Here is a 21,140-nt window from a genome sequence, read left to right as displayed (position 1 = left end):
TAATGTGACCCCAAACTTTTCAATGGTAGTGTACATGTAGTAAAATATTTGGGTGTATTGATTTCTAAAAATACTACTAGTAAGGAGGATTTTAATATCTCTGATCAGTTAGGGGACATGACAAAAAGTCTTAGCCAAAAATAAACAAGAGACCGGACTGATTTACGAAGAAATATATTCATTTCTGTGATGTCTCTGAAACAGTTTTTCATGTGATATTACAGTGTCCCCTGTATGCAGTAGATGGGTCATGTTTAAAAAAAAAATAAAAAAAATAAAAAAATTATAAAATAAAAATACAACTACACAAACTGACAATAACGTTTGCCAAAGACTTAGTAAGTCTAATTTAATTTATCTTTGGGATTAATAAAGTATTTTTGAGTTGAAATTGAATTCACTGATACGGGGCACAATTCCTTTTAAATAAGAACAATACTAAGGAATAGAGTTTCCCAAAAGAGAGGGCACGTTGTTTTTGTTTGCTTGTTTTTTTTTAAACTTGGACTCTATTCTAAAATATGGGAATGTTTTCTCTGTCCTAATAGTTTCAATGGGTGTTGTTATCTTATGACCTTAGGGGGCAGCAATGCACTAAAAAAAGAAGAAGAGGACGCGGCGGTGGCTGAAGAAGGAGAAGAAGAAGAGAAGGGAAGGGAAACGGAAACGTGAAGCGTTACAATGGAGGCGGCGGTTTTTATCCTGTCTCTTGTGGATTGTTGTGCACTGATTTTTCTCTCGGTATACTTTGTATCCTTTCATTTAGTGTTTGTAATGAGTGTTGCGATAATTGTCTACAGTAGCTCTTTAACTAAAAGCTCAGTGAAACTGCTGTATTTGTATTTTTGTTTCACAAACATTGCTGGCTACATTGTTAACCACGTACTTGTTAGCAGGAAGATAAGGGGTTTTACGCCGCAAATGACCGGTGCTCTGTTACATGTAGCGTAAAGGCCGCAGTTTGTGCGAAACAAACTGCTACTAATGTCAGAAATCAGAGCAAGAGCTAATCACTGATCTTAACTGTTGACTTAAATTATTCCTCCTTGCCTAAATTTTAACCAACTATTTTTATTGAAGCTGCATTTGTTCTCCCTCACTTCATAATGTAACATTTCTGTAACAATCTCTTAATCTCTATTTTACCGTGTCTGTATTTTGCTTGACGGTTTTCTTTTTACTGTTCCTTTCAGTTTGATAAACAGCACTGATGACCTTTGCTATTTTTAAAGTGCTTTAAAACTACAGAGAGAAATGAAAGCTGCTAGAATGCTCCAGACAATCACATTTAAATCCAATCGAACCACTATGGAAAGATCTAAAGATCAGAGTTGACAGAAAAGTGAAGTAGAAAAAGTTATAGGTATGTCTAAAGAATATATCTGCAAAATCTCTAATATTCAACAAAAAAAATATTTTTTATGTAGGCATATTGTGGAAAACGGCAATAAAAAATAAAACTATCAGATTTATAGTCCCCACCCTGCAGATATATTATAATATGTCCTTAAATTACAGCCAAACCCATTTACGCAGTAACAGAAAAAAACCTTTAGATAAACCAAACATTACCGCCACATATCTGACTCAATAACCATTAAAACAACTATTTTCATTCATTTCAGACGGAATTATTCACAGACTTGTATTATATTAAACAGAACTTCCAATTTCCACCACTGTTCGGTGCCAACCAAGGATACATCGGACCCGTCCTTCAAAGCAGGCAAAAAGGACGCATTTTAAGGCCGCATAACGAGGAGTCTTGGAATCCGACCAGACCTCAGCGCCGCGCTATGACCTAATCGTCCTTCGAATTTGCCCTTCTAAGGACGCAGCCCATAAATCCGAACAGGGCCATTGTAACATCTCAGTCCTGCCATCTTCTAGCAGTGACGTCACGGTGCGGTAAGCCTAGCGCCATTCTCCCCGCTTTACAAGCAAAATCAATGGGAACTACTAGACACATCTGCAATCAACAACAATTATTGAAGATTTACAGAGGACTTCACCATTGAAATTCACCAGAGCTATAGTGAAACTGACAATGTCCACGTGCATGGCAGCTGGATGCTGGAATACATCGGGTAAAAGTGGAGCGGGGGGGGGGGGGGGGGGGGGGGGGGGGGGGTGTATTTCACCTTTCCAATTCCTGATCCTCCACGGACGGGTTGGTCGTTGGATCGCCAAATTAAAGAGGGAGTATTTGCCGTCGAACTTCTGGCCAGAGAAAAAACACGTAATATGTAGCCAACATTTGAAAGAAGAATGTTTTCAAGATGACTTGGATAATAGCGCGTTGTGACAAACACCAGATACACCACTGGGACTTGATCAACAGCCGATACCGCACCGTGACGTCACTAACCAGTAGGTGGCAGTAGTGTTCTTTGACAAACATGGATACCTCCATTAAAGCACATTCACATGAAAATTACTTTTATTTAAAAATACTTATTTATTGAACACTAGGTAATAATTTCATATTTAAAATACTTCCAGAAGTTTCAATTCTGTATGACCGGATTTTCCTTTAAAAATAATTGCAAATCATTCAATCATGTTTTATAACCTTTGTAATTAAGGTGAATTGAGAAATCAAGAGCAGCTAAAGCAGCTACTGGGTTGAAAAAGCATAGGGTAAATATTGTCAGAAATCTGTAATAAAAAGGAAAAAGAAGTTAGAGCTGTGTGCATGTGTTTGTGCATATATGTATGCACATATGAGAGTTACATATGACAGCTTTTCATTACTGTAATACTGGCTAAAATGTAGGTGTTAAGATAGGAATGAATTATTATTTTTTTCCTTTTGCTCAAGAAGTCAAGTTTTTTCAAATGACTGAAATCGCTGTTCTGAATTCCTGAATTTACACTACACGAATGATCATAGATACATATGATTTTGATGCGTAATCATTATTGTAACTACACATAAATGGACATTTGTCTCAAACTTTATATGACTGGGAACAATTAACAAATCATACATAATAAAAAAAAAGGTTTAAAAATGTGTTATGGTAATTACATTTATTGGTCAAAGATTTATGCTAAAAATGTTGAAAAAATGAATTGATCTGTAAATTTAATTGAACCAGTTAATGCGTACCCTGATTGGTTTAAAGTTTGGCCAATTGCGTAAGGATCACCCACTAAAACCTTTAGCTTTTTAAATCAGAGTAAATCAATCCCAGGTGGTAAGAGGAGAAGTGGATTGGAATGACTTGGGACATTTGACACCTGGATCTATTGAAATGAATTTTACAAGTTGTACCACAGTCACATTTATTTATGAAATGAAAGACTTGTCAGCTTGTGCCACAATATGTGTAAAACCTTAACATGTATTCCAAGATTATCACTCTGTCTGATCTAGAATGTGACTACATTAATGCTCGTGCTTGCTGCTCCAAGCTTAACAAAGTAAGTACCCTTTGTGTATGATTTATTTCCTTTTTCTAATCTAGCAAATCCAATGTTCCAAATGACATGTGTATGTTCAGAATGACTTGTTTCTTGTTATATGTGTTGTCATCAGAATTTTTTTTCCTTCTGTTTACATTTTTGACAAACTATCAATCATTTTCTGCTTGGGGATTGAAGCAATTTTTTGCACTGTGTTTCTAGTGGGTGATTCCTGAGATGATTGGGCAGTGTCTCTCAATGATGCTCATGTTGGTCTCCATGCACTGGTTCATTTTCCTATTGAACATGCCCGTAGCAGCCTGGAACATTTACAGGTATGTATGTTTATAAAGCTACCAGATCACCTTAGTATATTTGATCACAGTTAATAGTTTTGTTTGTTTTTTTTATTTTTTTTAAACAAGGTTTATTTTATTTTCAGCATTAAAATGTGGAATACAAATTCTGGAATAAGTACTGTATTTATCATCAGCCATGCTCCGCCTGGCGTCATTCAGGAGATGGGTATAACCCAAAGCAAAAATAAAAGTAGTAAAATTTAGAAATATAATTATAATAATGATAATAAATAAATATAATAATAAAAGAAGATGGATGAATTAAAATAAACAAATAAAAAAAAGGGGGGGGGGGGGGGGTTAAGGTTAATGTTTGATGTATTTCAACAAGTTTGATAATTCAGCATCTAATTTCTCCACGAAGTTTAGAAATGGTTCCCAAGTTGAATAAAATTTGGATATAGATCCTCCCACAGTGAATCTGATCTTTTCTATTTTTAATGACTGCATAACTTCTTTAATCCAATGAGCATAAGTGTTCCCAGGTGGTTTTGTCGTCATATTTTGTCCCTCAACTAATGGCAGGCTTATTTGTAAAACAAAACCCAACTTCTTTACAATCAGGCAATCATAAACAAAATGACCATCAAGTCAATTGTTAGCAAACCATACTCCAAAAACACCCTTAGCTGATAATTTGTCAAAAAATGAGTACTCATAATTTTCACTTCTGACCTTGTTTTAATCTTCTTGTAAAAAACAAATGAACATGGCACGGAAACACCACTGTTATGATGCAGCACCTGAAAAGAAAACACGTTGGAGCCTTCGATGGCAGTGAAGAGAGCTGATCAGCAGGATGAGCGACCATGTTTGTTTGGTTTTAAAGTGGGGAAACGTAACGTTAGTTTCTCAGGTAGCTCATCTGATGCTTCCCTTACCGTGTTAGTAGGTTACAGACAGTGATAAGGTTGGCAACTTATTTTACTTTTAATTTCATTTGAATTAGCTTAAGCAGCGTTTATATTTTCTTTATAAATAAATTAACTTGCAAATTATGAGGGCAAGGCTTTTAAAGTTTAAATCTTCGGCAAAGATAAAGTAAAGAAGATCCTGCAATTTATGGAAGTAAAGCAGAATAAAATCCAGCAAGATCAGTAATATGTCAATTAATTATCTGCCACATTTCCATGTAAATATCTGTCTTTGGAGGATGTGTTTTTTAGCACCCCTAGTTCTCTCATTTTTATTCCAAATACAATTTATAATTTGAATCACAGGGCTATTTTTATCTCTATGGTTAAGTATTTACCATAAATTTACCATTTATTTAGTATGGTCAAGTAGCAACTTTAACTGCTATACTTTCCTGTCTTAAAAGGCAGAACTCTTCTAGTAAAAAAAAAACCTCATTTGTTGAAATGGGGGGACCTATTGTTTGAACCCCTTAGGGGCTTTTAAAAACAAAAATGTCTTTTTTTGCGCTTAGTGAAACAAAGTAGCCTATATTTTGTGGATGTACAGCTACATTTCTCATGTAAGTTTGCGTAGTTTTAACACAAACATTTATTTTTCATATTGCACCACTACAGTTAATGAGCAACCTGTACTTGTGTGCTTGTTTGTTCTGTCTAAAATGTTTATTTTGAAATAAAGAGGTTAATCTAAAAAAAATTTTTTGTCCGATTCATCGATTAATCTAAAAAATAATCGGCCGATTCATAGATTTTTAAAATAATCCTTAGTTGCAGCCCTAATCCAGAATACTTCAGAACCGTCCTGTAGAGACAGCATCCCCACGTACACTGGGATTCCACAACTAAAGCCTCTTTCACAGTGAAAATGGATGGGTTTGTTAACCCGGGTTAATGCGCTAACATTCAGCATTTGGCTCACTTTCCGCAGGCAAAAAAGCTATCTAACCTCTCGCTTTAAAGCTCCATGGCCTCTGTCCCCCCCTGCCACTGCGTGTCTGATGAAAAGATCACGCTGAGTTAGCATTGATGATGTCACCAGTGCGAAAGAAATCAGGAAAGGAAACAATGTAGAGCAACATGGAAGAAAGCCAGGGTGTAGTCAGTGTGCTTTATTGTTTCACTCTATTATCTTTCTGATTCCCTCTCACCAGAGCTGCTCCATGTTTATTCCATGTAAACAGTTGTTTTTGCTTATTAGATCAGAAGCGACTGGCGCGGTGTGCTGACATCTGTACGTTGCGTTCATAAGTATCACGTAAATTACCGGGTGGTGTTTGAATGGGCCTGTGGCAAAGGGGTATAAGTGGCCGGTCAAACTTGGATTGACAGATTTTTTTAGCTAGAAGATAAACTTTGCAATTAACAGGGTTCGTACGGGTGCTGGAAATCCTTGAAAATGCTTGAATTTTGACGTTGTGTTTTCAAGGTTTGAAAAGTGCTTATATTTTGGATGAAATGCTTGAAAATGCTTGAAATTGTAACTATATCTTTCGCAACAAATACCTATCTAACTGAATCATGTGTTTATTAAATGGAGAAATAAAAAGTTGGACAGCCCGAAAATGAAACCTGCTCCCTTATGTGTGACTGCGATCTGCCAGTCTTTTTCCATGTGTGACTCCGCCCACTACTGCACCATGCCGGGAGGTTGTTGTTTCAATGAACGTTGGCTTTAAGATGAAAAATACAAATTATGGATTAAACGGGGACAAACCCCACGAGTTTCCTCTTGTAAAGTCTGCAAAAAAGATGTGCAGCTTTTCACAATGGGCGAGTCTGCGCTCTCGAGTCACATGAAGGGTAAGTCATAGTCCAGGGGTGTCAAACTGGTTCCAGAAAGGGCCGTGTGGCTGCAGGCTTTCTTCCCAACCAAACAGTAGCACACCAGACTCCAGTCATCTCATCAAGTGAGTCCAGTCTTAACATGATGATTGGAGTCTGGTGTGCTATTGTTTGGTTGGAAAGAAAACATGCAGCCACACCGCCCTTTCTGGAACCAGTTTGACACCCCTGTCATAGACTTTTAAGTAAGCCAACTGAAGTGGCCTAGTAAACGTTAACGTTAGTGCCTATTTGTTTACGCTAGTAACTGCTAGCTAGGAATTCACAGGCTAAGTTACTGAGTGACTGAGAGTACGGTGTGATAATGTAATGTAGGGCTGCAACTAACGATTATTTTAAAAATCGATGAATCGGACGATTATTTTTTCGATTAATCGATGAATCGGACAAAAAATATTTTTTATATTAACCTCTTTATTCCAAAATAAACATTTTAGACAGAACAAACAAGCACACAAGTACAGGTTGCTCATTAACTGTACTGGTGCAATATGAAAAATAAATGTTTGTGTTAAAACTACGCAAACTTACATGAGAAATGTAGCTGTACATCCACAAAATATAGGCTACTTTGTTTCATAAAGCACAAAAAAAGACATTTTTGTTTTTAAAAGCCCCTAAGGGGTTCAAAAAATAGGTCCCCCCTTTTCAACAAATGAGTTTTTTTAGACTAGAAGAGTTCTGCCTTTTAAGACAGGAAAGTATAGCAGTTAAAGTTGCTACTTGAGAAAATACTGAACCATAGAGATAAAAATAGCCCTGTGATTCAAATTATAAATTGTATTTGGAATAAAAATGAGAGAACTAGGGGTGCTAAAAAACACATCCTCCAAAGACAGATATTTACATGGGAATGTGGCAGATAATTAATTGACATATTACTGATCTTGCTGGATTTTATTCTGCTTTACTTCCATAAATTGCAGGATCTTCTTTACTTTATCTTTGCCAGAAGATTTAAACTTTGAAAGCCTTGCCCTCATTAGGGCTGGGTACCGAACTTCGGTTCTTTTATGGTACCGACCGAAATGCTTCGGTTCTACAGGGTATCGAAACATGCCTCGTCTTTCGGTACCAAGTTTCGGTGATTGGCTGTAACACTTAACGTGATTGCGTCATCCAGGAAAAATACATAGGTGGTCCCGCCTACAGCCAGGGTTCATGTGTTTCTGTTGTGAACTGGTTGTGAGCTTCGCGGAACCCCTTTAAAATGCCCCCCAGGTCAAAAGTGCGGCTTCACTTTATTAAGACTGATGCCAATAGTGCGCAATGCAATACATCGTGCACGGAAACAATTTAAGAGCAGAAAGTTGCTCGGTGTTTGACTGCAAGAAGAGCGGACCGCAGCCGGCGCGACCATCCTCCTCTCAGCAGCCCGTGGGCAGAGCAAAGCCAGAGCGGAGTAATGCTGTAATAATGCTGCAATTTCAAACTGGACGCAGCAGGAGAAGCAAAATCACGTCTGCTGCTTCCTTTTTTGATGCTTGTACCAGCTTCTGACGCGCGGCTGAAGCTGCTTTGCTGCTCTGGCTGCGCGGTGCAAAAGTGGCTCTGATGCGCGTTGGTCGGAGCTACTCTATCCTTTCTCTGCCTTGCAGCTATATTTGCTGTGATCAGTGGGAATAAAGTAGTTTTATTATGTTTTTAAGTGGGAAAATCCACCTGAAAACTTAATCACTGCAGTCAGTTCATCCATATCAGCCTTCCAATATTCTTTGTCGGAGCCGCTCAGACCCCCACATACCAGCGGTGCGCTGTCAGTAGGATCCCATTCAACGGGCTTGTTTGTCAGACATGGTAAACTGCTAAGTAAAAAGGTCCTCACAATGTTACAGTGAATATTAGACACTGATTTTTTTTTTTTTTTTTTATGTAAGAGGAAAAATGTAAATGGAAAAATCAGAGCTTAAAATAAAACTCAAGATTTGTACTTTTTTATGTTGTGTAATTTTCTTTTTCTTCGAATTGATATTATAAAACTGGTATCGAAAAAAGTATCGTTCAGGAACCGGTATCGAAGTGAAGGTATCGGTATTGGTACCGGTACCGAAAATTTTTGAACAATACCCAGCCCTAGCCCTCATAATTTGCAAGTTAATTTATTTATAAAGAAAATATAAACGCTGCTTAAGCTAATTCAAATGAAATTAAAAGTAAAATAAGTAGCCAACCTTATCACTGTCTGTAACCTACTAACACGGTAAGGAAAGCATCAGATGAGCTACCTGAGAAACTAACGTTACGTTTCCCCACTTTAAAACCAAACAAACATGGTGGTTCCGTGCCATGTTAATTTCTTTTGAAATAAGTTGCATATTATCACTTTTTTCGCTTTACAAAGCGCAGGCTATTTTAATTATTGTGATCAATTTGCGCCGTCAATCCCGGTACAGCGCGCTTCATTTGCAGTCTGGACGCTGAGGCTCTGACTGCAGCGCTGAGAGGGACTCCTGCGGGAAAACGCGGTTGGGGTGGGGGAGGCGCCCCACGGCAGAATAGGAATGATACATGCTTTCACGTAAGAGTCTCCAAAAGCCGCCAGTGACACCGAAAAAAGTCGACAGATTTGTCGCTAGTCGCTGTTTTGAAAAATAGTCGCTGGAGGGGTCTGAAAAGTCGCTGAGTTGGCAACACTGCACCTGCAGCGCTGACTCGCTCTGCCATATTTTTTTTTCTTCCTCTTTCAGTCAAGAGGCAGTGATGACGGCGCGGCAGATGACGCAATAATCGCGCGACACAACTAATCGATGATGAAATTCGTTGCCAACGCTTGTAAAAGTCGATTTTTATCGATTTTATCGATTCGTTGTTGCAGCCCTAATGTAATGTTAGTATTGCAGTGTTTCCCGCAGCACTATCTTGGCGAGGCGGCCGCCTCACCAAACTCATGCTACTGCCTCGGCAACGTTCCAAACAAAACAACAAAAAAAAACGAAGTTTTAATTCATTGCCAGGCCCAGACCTGAATTGCGATACCCTCTGGTTGGTTATATTACTACGCCATGGCAGAGGAGTAATTTTGTTTGATCATCCGAGGAGACGTGGGGGGGGGACGTGTTTGTCGTCTTCATCATTGGTGAACTATATGTGGAAAGTTAAGTAGTTAATTAAAACTGATAATAGAAAATAAATATCTGCCTCGTGTGCATCTGACAAATTAAGATAGGATTTAGTTTTATGTATTCATTTCGAATCCCCCCCCCCCCCCCCCGGATCATGGTGAATGGCCAGATTTTGGTAAATTCTTTAAAAATTTGATCACTGCAGCACCTGCAACCTAACACTAGCAAACTGCAAAGAAAATGTGTGGCCTCAGTCCCTTGCGGTTTGCCAGTCCTTATTAGAATTACCTTTCTTATTGTGTAACACTAAACCTCCTTCAGGTAAGCTCCTGAAGCTCCTGTCCCCTCAACAAACTGATTAATCCCTTTTCTTACATAAATGTCGAAAGTGTTAGTGGATATTTGTAATATGAAAACATTTGTAATTAAATATAGGTCACCAGATTGGTTACTGGAATAATTTCAAACAACTTTTTTTTAGCATATTTCACACAAGATTGAGAATTAGATAAAAAATAAAAACTCAAATAGAAAATAATATATCTATTTAGATTTATCTTCCAACTTTATTACATATTCAGTGGTACAAACACGTGATAAACATTTTCGACATCAGCTAAACTTCCCCGTTTGAAATTTTAGAAATCAGAAGCATAAAGAAGCTTGGGGATTTTATTCACAGACCTGTTGAACGAGGAAAAGAAATCAGCTTATCCACTTTCCTTTTGATATGAGCTTTTTTCTGCACCCAAAGTTCTCAGAAGAGATAAGATTTTTTAAAACAATCACAAAAAACATAATATTGCTGCGATTTATCTTCCAACTTTATTGATTGAATGACTTTATAACACAGTGGAGAAATTCACTTGTTACAACTGCTCAGTAGTCAAAAAGAAGTTGCCAAATGGAGGAAACGGTGCATGTGGGTACATACAGAATATACGGTGCGTCCACATACACATACATATATATAAATAAATAGAGTATTTAACAGGATTATTATATAGGGTTATTGCACAGGGTATTAAATGGGTATTTATATATATGATTATTGCACTGGTTATCAAATCTAAAATAAAACAGGTTATTCCACAGGATATCAAATAGTAATTGTACATTACACATCGCACAAGTTATTGCCGTTCTAGTGTACTGTTGAGTCTGGTTGCAGCAGGGATGAATGGCCTGCAGTGGTGCTCCTTTTTACAAACAGGGTGTAAAAGTCTTTCAGTGCTCAGCTCCTCTACAGTCTGGTGAAGGGGGTGAAAGGTGTTGTCCATGATGGATGGAAGCTTGGACAGCACCCTCCTCTCAGTCACTTTATCCACTGAGTCCAGAGATGCAGCCTAGCACAGGATCTTTCTCATCAGTTTGTTCAGTCTCTTTCTGTCCTGCTCAGAGCTGCCAGGGGCCCAGCAGATGACAGCGTAGAGGAGGGCTGATGCCATGACAGAGTCTTAGAAGGTTTTAAGCAGGGGCCTGCAAACTTCAAAGGATCTGAGCCTCCTCAGGAGGTGGAGGCAGCTCTGGTCCTTCTTATTCAGGGCGTCAGTGTTGTGAGTCCAGTCCAGTTTATTATTATTGACCTGAACACCCAGGTATTTGAAACTCTCCACAGTTTCTATGTCCTGCCCCTGGATGTTTATGGGGTAGTGAGGTGGGGGTCTTCTCCTGAAGTCGGTCACCATCTCCTTGGTCGTACTGGTTTAAAGACACAGGTGGTTCTTCTCACACCAGTCCAAAAAGTTCTGATGACCGATCAATACTCAAAATCGTTCCCCTCAGAAATCCAGCCCACAATGGCCAAGTCATCGAAGAACTTCTGGAGATAGCAGCTGTCTGTGTTGTAGGTGAAGTCCGAGGTGTAGAGGGTGAAGAGAAAGGGAGACGAAACGGTACCCCGTGGGGCCCGGTACTATAGACTGCCACCGCTGACTGGCAGCCATGCAGCCACACATGCTAATGGCAGTCAGTGAGGGAGTTGATGGTCCAGGCAGCAAGATGTTTGTCCACTCCAGTGTCCTCCAGCTTTCCCCTCAGCAGCTCTGGTCTCATTGTGTTGACAGCGCTAGAGAAGTCAAAGAACATGACTCACTGCGCTCACGGTGGTCTCCAGGTGGGCGAGCGTCCACTCAGCAGGTTGATGATGGCATCCTCCACGTCAATGTCAGGTCGGTAAGCAAACTGCAGAAGGTCCAGGGTAGGGCTCACCACGGTGCGTAGGTGAGCTGGCATGAGGCACTTCATGGTCTTCATCAGGTGGGAGGTCAGAGTGACTGGTCTAAATTGGGCCAGTTCCATTGCGTGCAGCGTTTTGGGAACCGGTTCCACACAGGTCTTCCACAGGGTGGGGACCACCCCCAGGCTGAGGCTCAGGCTGTACATGTAGCTAAGGATCTCACAGAGCTCATCAGCACAGGTCCTCAGCAGCCTTGGGGGAGATGCTATCCGGTCCTGAGGCTTTCCTCTGTTTCAGTCACCGAAGCTGACCTCTTACCTGCATCGAAGTGATTGTAAGGGGGAGCGAGGCAGGACAGAGGGTGTGGGTGGGTGGGGGTTTGTGAGAGTGGCGGTGAGGTCGCTGGTGGCCTGGGGATTGGAGACGTTGGGAGAGTTGAGGACAGGGAGGGGGCCCAGTGTGAAGAACCTGTTAAACTTGTCTGCAAATTTGATGTCATCATCTGCAGACCTGCTGGTCCTCTGCCCAAAGATGTCCTTGAGACCTTTCCATGCATTTCTGACTTTGTTCTGTACCAGTTTTCCTCCATCTGCCTCTCATGGTCCTTCTTTGCCGCCTTGATCTTCCATTGGAGCTCTCGCTGAACTCTGCGCTGCTCTTCTCTTTCCCTTGAGTCGAAAGCCTTTGTCTTCTGGTTTAGAAGTACTTTCAGCTCAGGGGTCGTCCCGGGGTGTTTGTTTGGAAAGCTTCATAGCCGTCGTGTAGGCACAGTGCTCTCCACACAGAAGGTCATGTAGTCAGTGATGCATTCAGTCAGGCTGTTGATGTCATCACCATGAGAGCTATGGAACATGCTCCAGTCTGTGGTTCTGAAACAATCCCTGTTTCTCGGTGGCCTCATCTGGTCATTGATGATGATGATGTTAAGGACTAGTGACACGCAGTACTGGGATGTAATCTTCTCTGCTGTTCTCAAAACTCTCCTCACGTTATTACAGTCTGAGTCCTCGACACCAATCAGTGAGACAGCTGGTCAGAACACTCGCTATTGTGCTTCTGTAGAAGGTGGTGAGGATGGGAGGGGGCAGGCGTCCTCTCCTCATCCTCTGCAGGGAGTACATGCGCTTTTGTGCCCTTTTGACCAGTGAGGTTTTGTTTACAGGTCAGGTGAGGGTGTCTGTGATGTTCACCCCAGGAATTTGGTGCTGCTGACCACCTCTACAGCTGAAAATGAGCCGTGTTTCACCATCTCTCACTCACAAACACCAAAAGCCCCTCTTCTCTCTTTTTTTCCACTCTCCCAAAAAGTCCTATCTGTGCTGATGAGTTTAAAGCCGTCCAGGGAAACAAATAGGACAAATCCATCTACCTACTTTTCAATGAAGTGCATGATACTAACGTCCCTGTACCTCCTCTGAAATCGGGTTAATGCTACAAGTTCCTTAGTCTTGTGGCGGACAGATCTTACGTTTCCCATGACAACCAATGGTAAATAACTTTTCCTCCGCTTCGTCCTGCAACCCCTGCAGCCTCTCCGTTTTCTCCTTATTTGTGCAGGGATATCTGGTCTCACGAAGTGGTGGTGAGCAGGGCTACTGCGCACAAAGTCACGTAGTCCAAGGAGCTGGTTTTGTGTGTAAACAATAGGTCAATCAGAGTCACGGACAAAGGGGTCTCCACTTGTAGCATCAGAAAATGCTGAAAGTAAAAAAAAAAAAACTCAACACTGCAGTCCCAAAAGTTGGCTTTCTCTGTGAGCCTACGCTCAGAAAATCAGACAAAGTATTCAGTAATAGAAAAAGGTTCCAAAAATCACTATAAAGGAGAGAAAGTAGGAAAGCGCACAGAGCCGACGTAACGCGCATGCATAGCACAATTTTGCCATCATGCATAATCAGTGCCACAAACACTTGATAAACTACTTGCTGTTTTGTTCACTATATTTATGTGAGGGTGAAAATTAAAATGTCAATACATAATTAAAGCCGCAAGCAGCATTGGGTGGTCATCGCAGCTAAGCGCCTCTCAGCCTATTGCGACCACGGGATCTGTGCACGCCATCCCCACGCCTACGGCAATGTGGCCTAAATTCAACCTTCCTGACAGCATTTCTAGCCCTCTCCTATCCCAAATGGCACACAGAGAAAAGCAGGAGATTCCAACAGTGAAACATGGGGCATCCTGATCTCAGGGTGCGGGATAAACTGATATCTTCAAATCTGGTTGTCTCTGTTCAAAGATGACACACAGAAAAAATTGATTGAATGATCTACGTTGGAATGCAAAGTGCCTTACTTTGGCATATTTAACCAAAACTGTGCCTTGGACGAAGTTAGACCAGCGTGTTTTCTGCCTTCTGACCTAGACAGAAAGGGACCCTCCAACGTAAAAAAAGTGACTTTTTTTCCCTCAGGGGGCGGGCTTTAAAGATGTCATTTGATCAGCTATTTTTGGGGGCTACCTAAGGGGCTCATTACTACCAAATTTGATTTGAATTTGATTTTGTTTTATAAAACTTTTGCCTTTTCAATTGCTTGAAAGGTTAGTTGGATTCCGTTAAATTATTCATTGTTTATTAAGGCACCCTAAAATCCATTCTTAGGCAGTGGAGAAACTTTCAAAACACAATAGGTCTTCGCTGCTAACCTAATTATCGGCACTTGCAGCATCAACACTTTGACCATGTGCTTATACAGTATACCCAGACCCAGCGGTTCTCCTGCATTGTCAGAATGGTCCGAATAACAACCTTTTCTGCATTTTGGGTGCAATCTCTCGTAACCTGAAGCCGAATAATCACGCAGAACATCTTATGTTCACTAGCTGTGATCAGTTGTTTGCTGAAGACTGCAGCAACAAAAAGGCAATATATACATAGAGAGAGTTGAAGGCCCAGTTATTTAGTGTTCCAAACTATTGTCTTCCATAGATAAAGTCCCAACTGCTGCGCTGGACAGCTATGCAATGTAAGGGAATGGAAAATACATATTTAGGCAAAACTCTGTCAGATATACATTCAACACTTGGGAAAAGACCCAACTCATCCTACAGCGACAATCAGAGAATGTGGTCATAAAACTAATGGGCAGGACGTTCACAATGAACTTTTTTTTTTTTACATCACTGTCACTGGCGAACAGGGTCCTGGGAAGAAAACAGCTGGTCTAAAGTTCCTCCAGGACACGCTGAATTCTGCACGCAGGTGTTCACATCTAGCAGTGCTTTGCTGACCCTGTATGCACCCAAAAAGAGAAAAAAACTGTCTATATTCTCAGCACCATGCACCAGAAAGTAGAGCTGACAGGTAGCGGGTGGAGAAACCCGGGTTAGAGTGGCTCTAGTGTCAAGGGAAGCAAAATTCGCAGCATTTAAACAACATTAACTTTTGTTTACATTCACATCAGCAAATCCAGTCAGGTACAGGGCATTCACCAAAAATCCCACATAATGTAGCTGAGTCAACTTGCATCTGGACAACTTTGAATTTTAATGAGATCTTATTCAGATGCACCTGTCCTTGAGCTGCATGTTATTATTAAGTAAAGAAGTACTGTTTTTTTTTCCTGTTCACGCTGTAATAAAGCTGTCGGTTGATTCTTCTTGTATTTTTATAGGTATGTGAAAATTCCTATGGGAAACATGGGTGTTTTTGACCCAACTGAAATCCACAACCGGGGTCTACTTAAATCATACATGAAGGAAGCCATGATTAAACTAGGATACCACCTGCTCTGCTTCTTCATTTATTTGTACAGGTAACACACATTAACACTCTAAAGTAAAAAAAATATATCCTCTCTAGGGCTGCACAATATATGGATAGTTATTGTCATCTCTGTAACAGCCTGTGTAGTTGGCATAATGCAAAAAGCTGCATACACTTTATCAACGTTAAGATATACTGAGCAATAGTGGCAAACATGAGAAACACAACTGTTCTCTGTTGTCACCTCCAACATCTGTTTATGAAAGGTTCAGGGAAATATCACATAGATTTGGAATTTGTTTGTAAAAAAAAAAAGTAAAATGTGCAAAAGGCTTACATTTGAAAGAATTGATGCACTGTGAATCCTGTAAGTATCCATTTATATATTATAAGTAATATCCTTATTGCAATATTAGGCAGGTAACACACGTCAGGTTTTCCTGATATTGTGGAGCCCTAGTCTCATACCATTATGTTAATAAGTTAATGTTAATCATTTTTATATGTATATGTACTTCCAGCATGATCCTGGCTCTGATCAATGACTGAAACCTTCAGCAGTTCGCCCATCTTCACCCCGGTATTTTCTGGATGAAACATCCCAAAACACTTTGTTGTCAGAATCCTGAGTTTGCAGTTTTGATACAGTTATATGGTTAATATTTAACCATTTAATGCTTAACATGTTTGAAACAGCCCAAAGAAATGTTTGTTTTGTGATATAGAAAACTGCCATATGTTATTCCATTTTCAAACCTTTGTTTGGCATCAAGGAACTTCTCACTTGCTACTTGATGCCCTGAAATAAGAAACTTTCACTGTACAATTGTGTATGTTTTTGGTGGGTTCTTTTTTTTTTAAGAGTTTAAACCAGCTAAAAGAAACACCTAAAATGTTACTTTCAAAGAAAATATGTATTGTTGATGGGGAAGGCTTGCTTCAATGCTGTAAATATATTGATAAAAGCTGAGCATAGGTGTTGATTGGACTAAGGCGAAGTGTGCAGAAAGGTTTGGATCTGTATACACTCATGGGGGGGGGGGAGGAATTTCATCCTTGTTTCATTACTTGTTCATTCTAATGTCTGATGGGAGAAAAAACACAGCTGTTTGGACAAATATCAAAATAAAAATAGCCAATAAGAGTTTAATTAAAAAGTTGATAACAAGAATTTTCCACAGATTCTTGTTAATAACCAACATTACAGAAGCATTTGAATTAATAGCCCTTTTACTGCCAGAAACTGCTATTAGGCATCCAATGTTTTCTGTTTCTTTTTGCTAAATGGAAACATAGTTCTGGTTTTCGAAAATGGTAAATGGTAAATGGCATGTACTTATAGAGCGCCTTTATTCAAGTTAGGAGACTTGACCAAAGCGCTTTACACTACATTCATTCACCCATTCACACACACACTCACACACTGATGGTGGCAAGCTACATTGCAGCCACAGCTGCCCTGGGGCTCACTGACAGAAGCGAGGCTGCCGTACACTGGCGCCACCGGGCCCTCTGACCATGCAGGTGAAGTGTCTTGCCCAAGGACACAACGACAATGAAAGTCGGAGTCGGGGCTTGAACCGTCAACCCTTCGATTTCAGGGCAAACTCCTACATCCAACGCCACTGTCGCCCCAAAAGCAAAGTTGGTCTAAAATATTTCCCATTTAATATTTTCCCGCTCTTAAAGAACCATGTAAAATCAGATTTTTACTTAATACAGAACATCACATGAAGAAAGTTATGGATGCTGTGATTGAGAAGTATTTCATTTCATTATAAACCAACTTGACAGTAACATTGTGCTCATAATTTCTCTGGTGTAAAAGAATTTAAATCTAAAAGTAGCTTGATTACAGCTTCAATTACCACCAATCGGTTGTTCCAGTGTTAAAAGAAAAAACAGACAAATCAAAATTCACATAACTACTTGTGGTTTTATGTTACTGTTTTATGCTGAGAAACCCCATCTATGAAATGTTCACATGCCTTATTCATTGCTTAGTACTACTTAATATTTTATGTACCTAATATTCTGGCATGAATCAATAACAATATGATAAGTAGTTTAAATTTGCTTGGAAAATTCTAATTTCTTGGATCCAAAAGCACTATTAAGCACTAAACTGAGTATATTCTGTTGGAATTTATATGAAATGTGAAACCTGACATTACTGACGATTGTGGGAAAACTTGTCATGCTATAAAAGTTTTTTGCATAAGATCCATCCTTTAAAGCCCTTTTACAAATCTGCCGTTTGTAAAAAAAAAAAAAAAAAAAAAAAAGTCTGCCTCCATTGTACTGCTATGAGTTTAAAATCAGATGTTTTTACTGTGAGGTCTGAATTCACCTTTACTGACTTCAGTGGTTTTTTGTTTTTGTTTTTTTTGTTGAAAGTTTTACTTTTTCACTTTTTAAGAGGAACTCTTTTCACTCCTTGTGGGCATGTTGAGGGTAATATTGTAAGGATAAGCATATGTAAATTTACTGACTTCCAAGAGATAACTTGAGTCGAAAAAACATGCTTTATACAATGTCTAAAATCTTACAAAACGTTTGAATTTATTAGTGTGCTGGTAAGGTTTCAAAGTCTATTATTTGGGGTGACAGTTTTTTTTTTCTCAACTGGGGGTTTAAATCTGTGGGAAATCAAAAATTGGTGGGAGAATAACATTAAATTTGTGTTTGATATACACTAACCATGTAGTGTGTTTTCTTTATTGCTGAGAAAGTGTTTCTTAATTAAAACAGCAAAATCAACCCAATATGATTGTTTGCCATTGCTAAACAAGCACTTCTTTTCAAGTCTGCAGAGCGGTGACCTCGCTTCACTTTTCTGTGAAATCCAGCTTCTATAACCAATCAGAGTCGCTAGATGGGATTAAGAAGCGGAGCGGTGATGAAGCTTTTACAGGTCAAATAGGAGTTGAGAGGAAATGATGTTGACAAAGGATGATATTAGGAATGATCTTAGGATGTTTTTAGTTGGCTTTTAAAAAAGCTGTTTTAATTCAACCCTAGAAAAACTGCTCGTCATCCTCCCTTACCTCCAGTACAGACGGTGGCCAACTGCAGCCTGGATGAACCAAAGCAATACACATTTTAGTGCTTCCGGGGCTTTTCTTTCCAGGCACATTCAAAAGTTGTGCATCAAATACAATTCATCAGCAGTCTGTAAGGTTGCATTTCATTGATGCTTTTATTTTCTAATTGTTAATAATGAGATTTTGTTTGACGGGTTGCGAGGGGTGATGGCAGGTCAAAACCCAAAGATCTTTGAGGCTAATGAACTACTAAATATTGTATAACCATCATTCCACCCACTAAAGGACACAGTTATATTCACTGCTAATACAGGAGTGCCATTTTATGTAATGTAATTCATTTATACATGGAAATAAGCACAGTAATGTCTGCTCGAAAGGTGGCAACATTGGTCGAAATTAAAAATAATATCTTAAAACCCAATACAGCACAAACTACTATTTAATCTCCACAACTCTGCATTCAGGTAGCACTAAAAGAGTAAACCACTTTGGCTGAACTCTGAGCTTCATGGGGGGATGATTGACCTTAAAGTAGCACAAATTATGATTCTAATTGAAAAAAAGTGAAATGATGAACATAGCGGCCTGCTCTACCCAACTCCAACGCTGTCTGCCTGGGCAAGCTTTGATGATCCTCTCCAATACTCCTTTCATCACACATAGTTAGCCTCTAGACCAGGGGTAAGCAACGTGAAAGAGCCATAATAGACCTTATCATCAAATCTGTCTGGAGCCACAAAAATGTAAAAGTTTTATATGAGCCTTATATGGCAAAATTGATTGATGATTGATTGGCGGTATTGATCGGGCACTAAGTGTATTAGGCCGGTATAGAAAAAGGACTATGTGGGCTTAAATATAATAAGCATTCATGATTATATGTTTAACCTCGAACAAAAGTCACATCATGTCACTATGGATTGAAATGGAATTATAGAAACACAATAAAAAAAAGTCTGATTTTTGGTGTTATTTTTATTTTGAGTATTTTTTTGGGGGGGTGGGTGGGTACACTTACCTGCATAAAAGTTCCCCCTGTTCGATCTGCGAACAGTTTTCCATGCTTGCCACAAAACTAGCAGAAGTGTTTAAGTTTGGACTTCTTAAATCTATCTTTGCTCTCAATTAATTCAGAAGTTCTGCAATCACATTTTTCTCTCACTCCCAGATTGGTGGTTGGCTAGATATTTAGCAGCCTTCCCTGGAAATGCCTTTCCAAATTATTTGTATTTGAAAATTTCTCGTTCCAAAGCAAACATGCAGGCAATCCTTCCACATTGGTAATGAAAGCAAATGATTTACTCCATTCTTCTTTGTAGTAACGGTAGTCCTCATCAGTCACACAAAATTTGAAAATGAATGGCTGCTGACTTTTAAGGGTCAGCTGCTGGATTTTGTGTTCAACTGTTTTGCACCTCCAACTGCTGAATCTTCCTTGCAGCACTGTCCACTTCACCTTTAGAGAAAAGAAAAGGATAAACTCTTACATCACTTTTCCATTTTTTGGTTAATCTACATAATTGGATGCTATCAGTAAGCCTGACAGTAACTCTTAACTTTCATTTAGTGAAGAAAGGAACATTAAGGTATTTATTGCTATATTGTGTCAAATATGATGGTGGATACAATCTAATTTATGTGATTAGAAAAATTGAAACATTAATTTCTCAGATTAATTTTGCTGCATTAGCAGACTGATTTTGACATCTCCAACAAAACTTCCAAATCTAACGACCCACTGAAATTATCTTGGGATCCCACTTTTGGAAAAAGCTAAATAAACTTATAACTCTGTTTTCTTTAAGAAAGAATGAATATGTTAGGTTTGTTGAAAAATTCACAAGGAGAGGTATGGCAGCTGTAGTCATGATTTTTTTGCACTGCCTCCAGGTGGGACCAATGCTCTGAGCTGCTCTCTTTAACATTTTATTGTCACCTGCAAGGCATTTTTTTCTTCCAGATACCTTTTTTTTGCAAAAATCAATTCAGGTAATGGGTTTAAAAGTTATTTTTTACATGGATACCATCACATATAGGAGTAAAGGGAAATTAGTTGGCAGATAAATGTGCAAAACAAGCAACAAAAAATAGATCTATTGATATATTGGTATCTTTCAGTAAAGAAGAAATTAAATCTATTGTTAAACAAAATGTTAAGGAAAGTTGGCACAAGCAGAGCGAAGAGGATAGAACTGGAAGGTGGCTTTATTCAAAGAATAGTTAGTAGAATGAGGAGAACAGGAAGAAATAGAGAAGAGGAAAGCATTATATCCAGATCGCGTTTTGATCATACAAGGTTAAATAGTACAGTATTTAAAAGGGGGGGGGGTTGATTTTTGCTTTCAAGAAGAGACAGTAAAAAATGATTTGTTATTCTGTTCTAAATATTCTATTGAGAGAAGGAAATTCGTTTGTCGATTACAAGAAAATCAATTAGAGTTAAATATACAAAATATTTTGGACAAACTTTCTACTTCTAAATGGTTTTGTTATTCAATGACTTACCTTAAGAAAAGAAAATTAATATAAATGATGTAAGCTTTATGATTTAATTATAATTGTTTTGTGTGTGTGGAAGAATATATATATATATATATATATATATATATATATATATATA

The 21,140-nt window shown here is 39.0% G+C and overlaps 1 protein-coding gene across 1 annotated transcript; it reads left to right on the top strand.

Moving 5' to 3' along the window:
* Positions 1-612: 612 nt before the first annotated feature.
* On the top strand, positions 613-16,380 carry cnih4 (cornichon family AMPA receptor auxiliary protein 4). The gene is made up of 5 exons (XM_038298669.1): positions 613-750; positions 3,358-3,426; positions 3,631-3,743; positions 15,382-15,522; positions 15,995-16,380. Exons 1-5 carry the CDS (start codon positions 682-684, stop codon positions 16,020-16,022), a joined length of 420 nt encoding a protein of 139 aa, XP_038154597.1. The 5' UTR covers positions 613-681; the 3' UTR covers positions 16,023-16,380.
* The last annotated feature ends 4,760 nt before the right edge of the window (positions 16,381-21,140 follow it).

This window comes from Cyprinodon tularosa, unplaced genomic scaffold (genome assembly GCF_016077235.1).
Source record: "Cyprinodon tularosa strain WSP-4 unplaced genomic scaffold, ASM1607723v1 ctg411, whole genome shotgun sequence".
Taxonomy (NCBI): Eukaryota; Metazoa; Chordata; class Actinopteri; order Cyprinodontiformes; family Cyprinodontidae; genus Cyprinodon; species Cyprinodon tularosa.
The sequence above is the reverse complement of the archived record's forward strand: the minus strand, read 5'-3'. Positions and strand labels throughout refer to the sequence as shown.

What these genes read in the sequence shown, in the direction of transcription:
- cnih4 (XM_038298669.1), top strand. Translation starts at nt 682, where the DNA reads ATGGAGGCGGCGGTTTTTATCCTGTCTCTTGTGGATTGTTGTGCACTG. An exon ending in TTTTTCTCTCGGTATACTTT is followed by an intron (nt 751 to 3,357) that starts GTATCCTTTCAT and finishes ATGTATTCCAAG; the next exon opens with ATTATCACTCTGTCTGATCT. An exon ending in GCAGCCTGGAACATTTACAG is followed by an intron (nt 3,744 to 15,381) that starts GTATGTATGTTT and finishes GTATTTTTATAG; the next exon opens with GTATGTGAAAATTCCTATGG.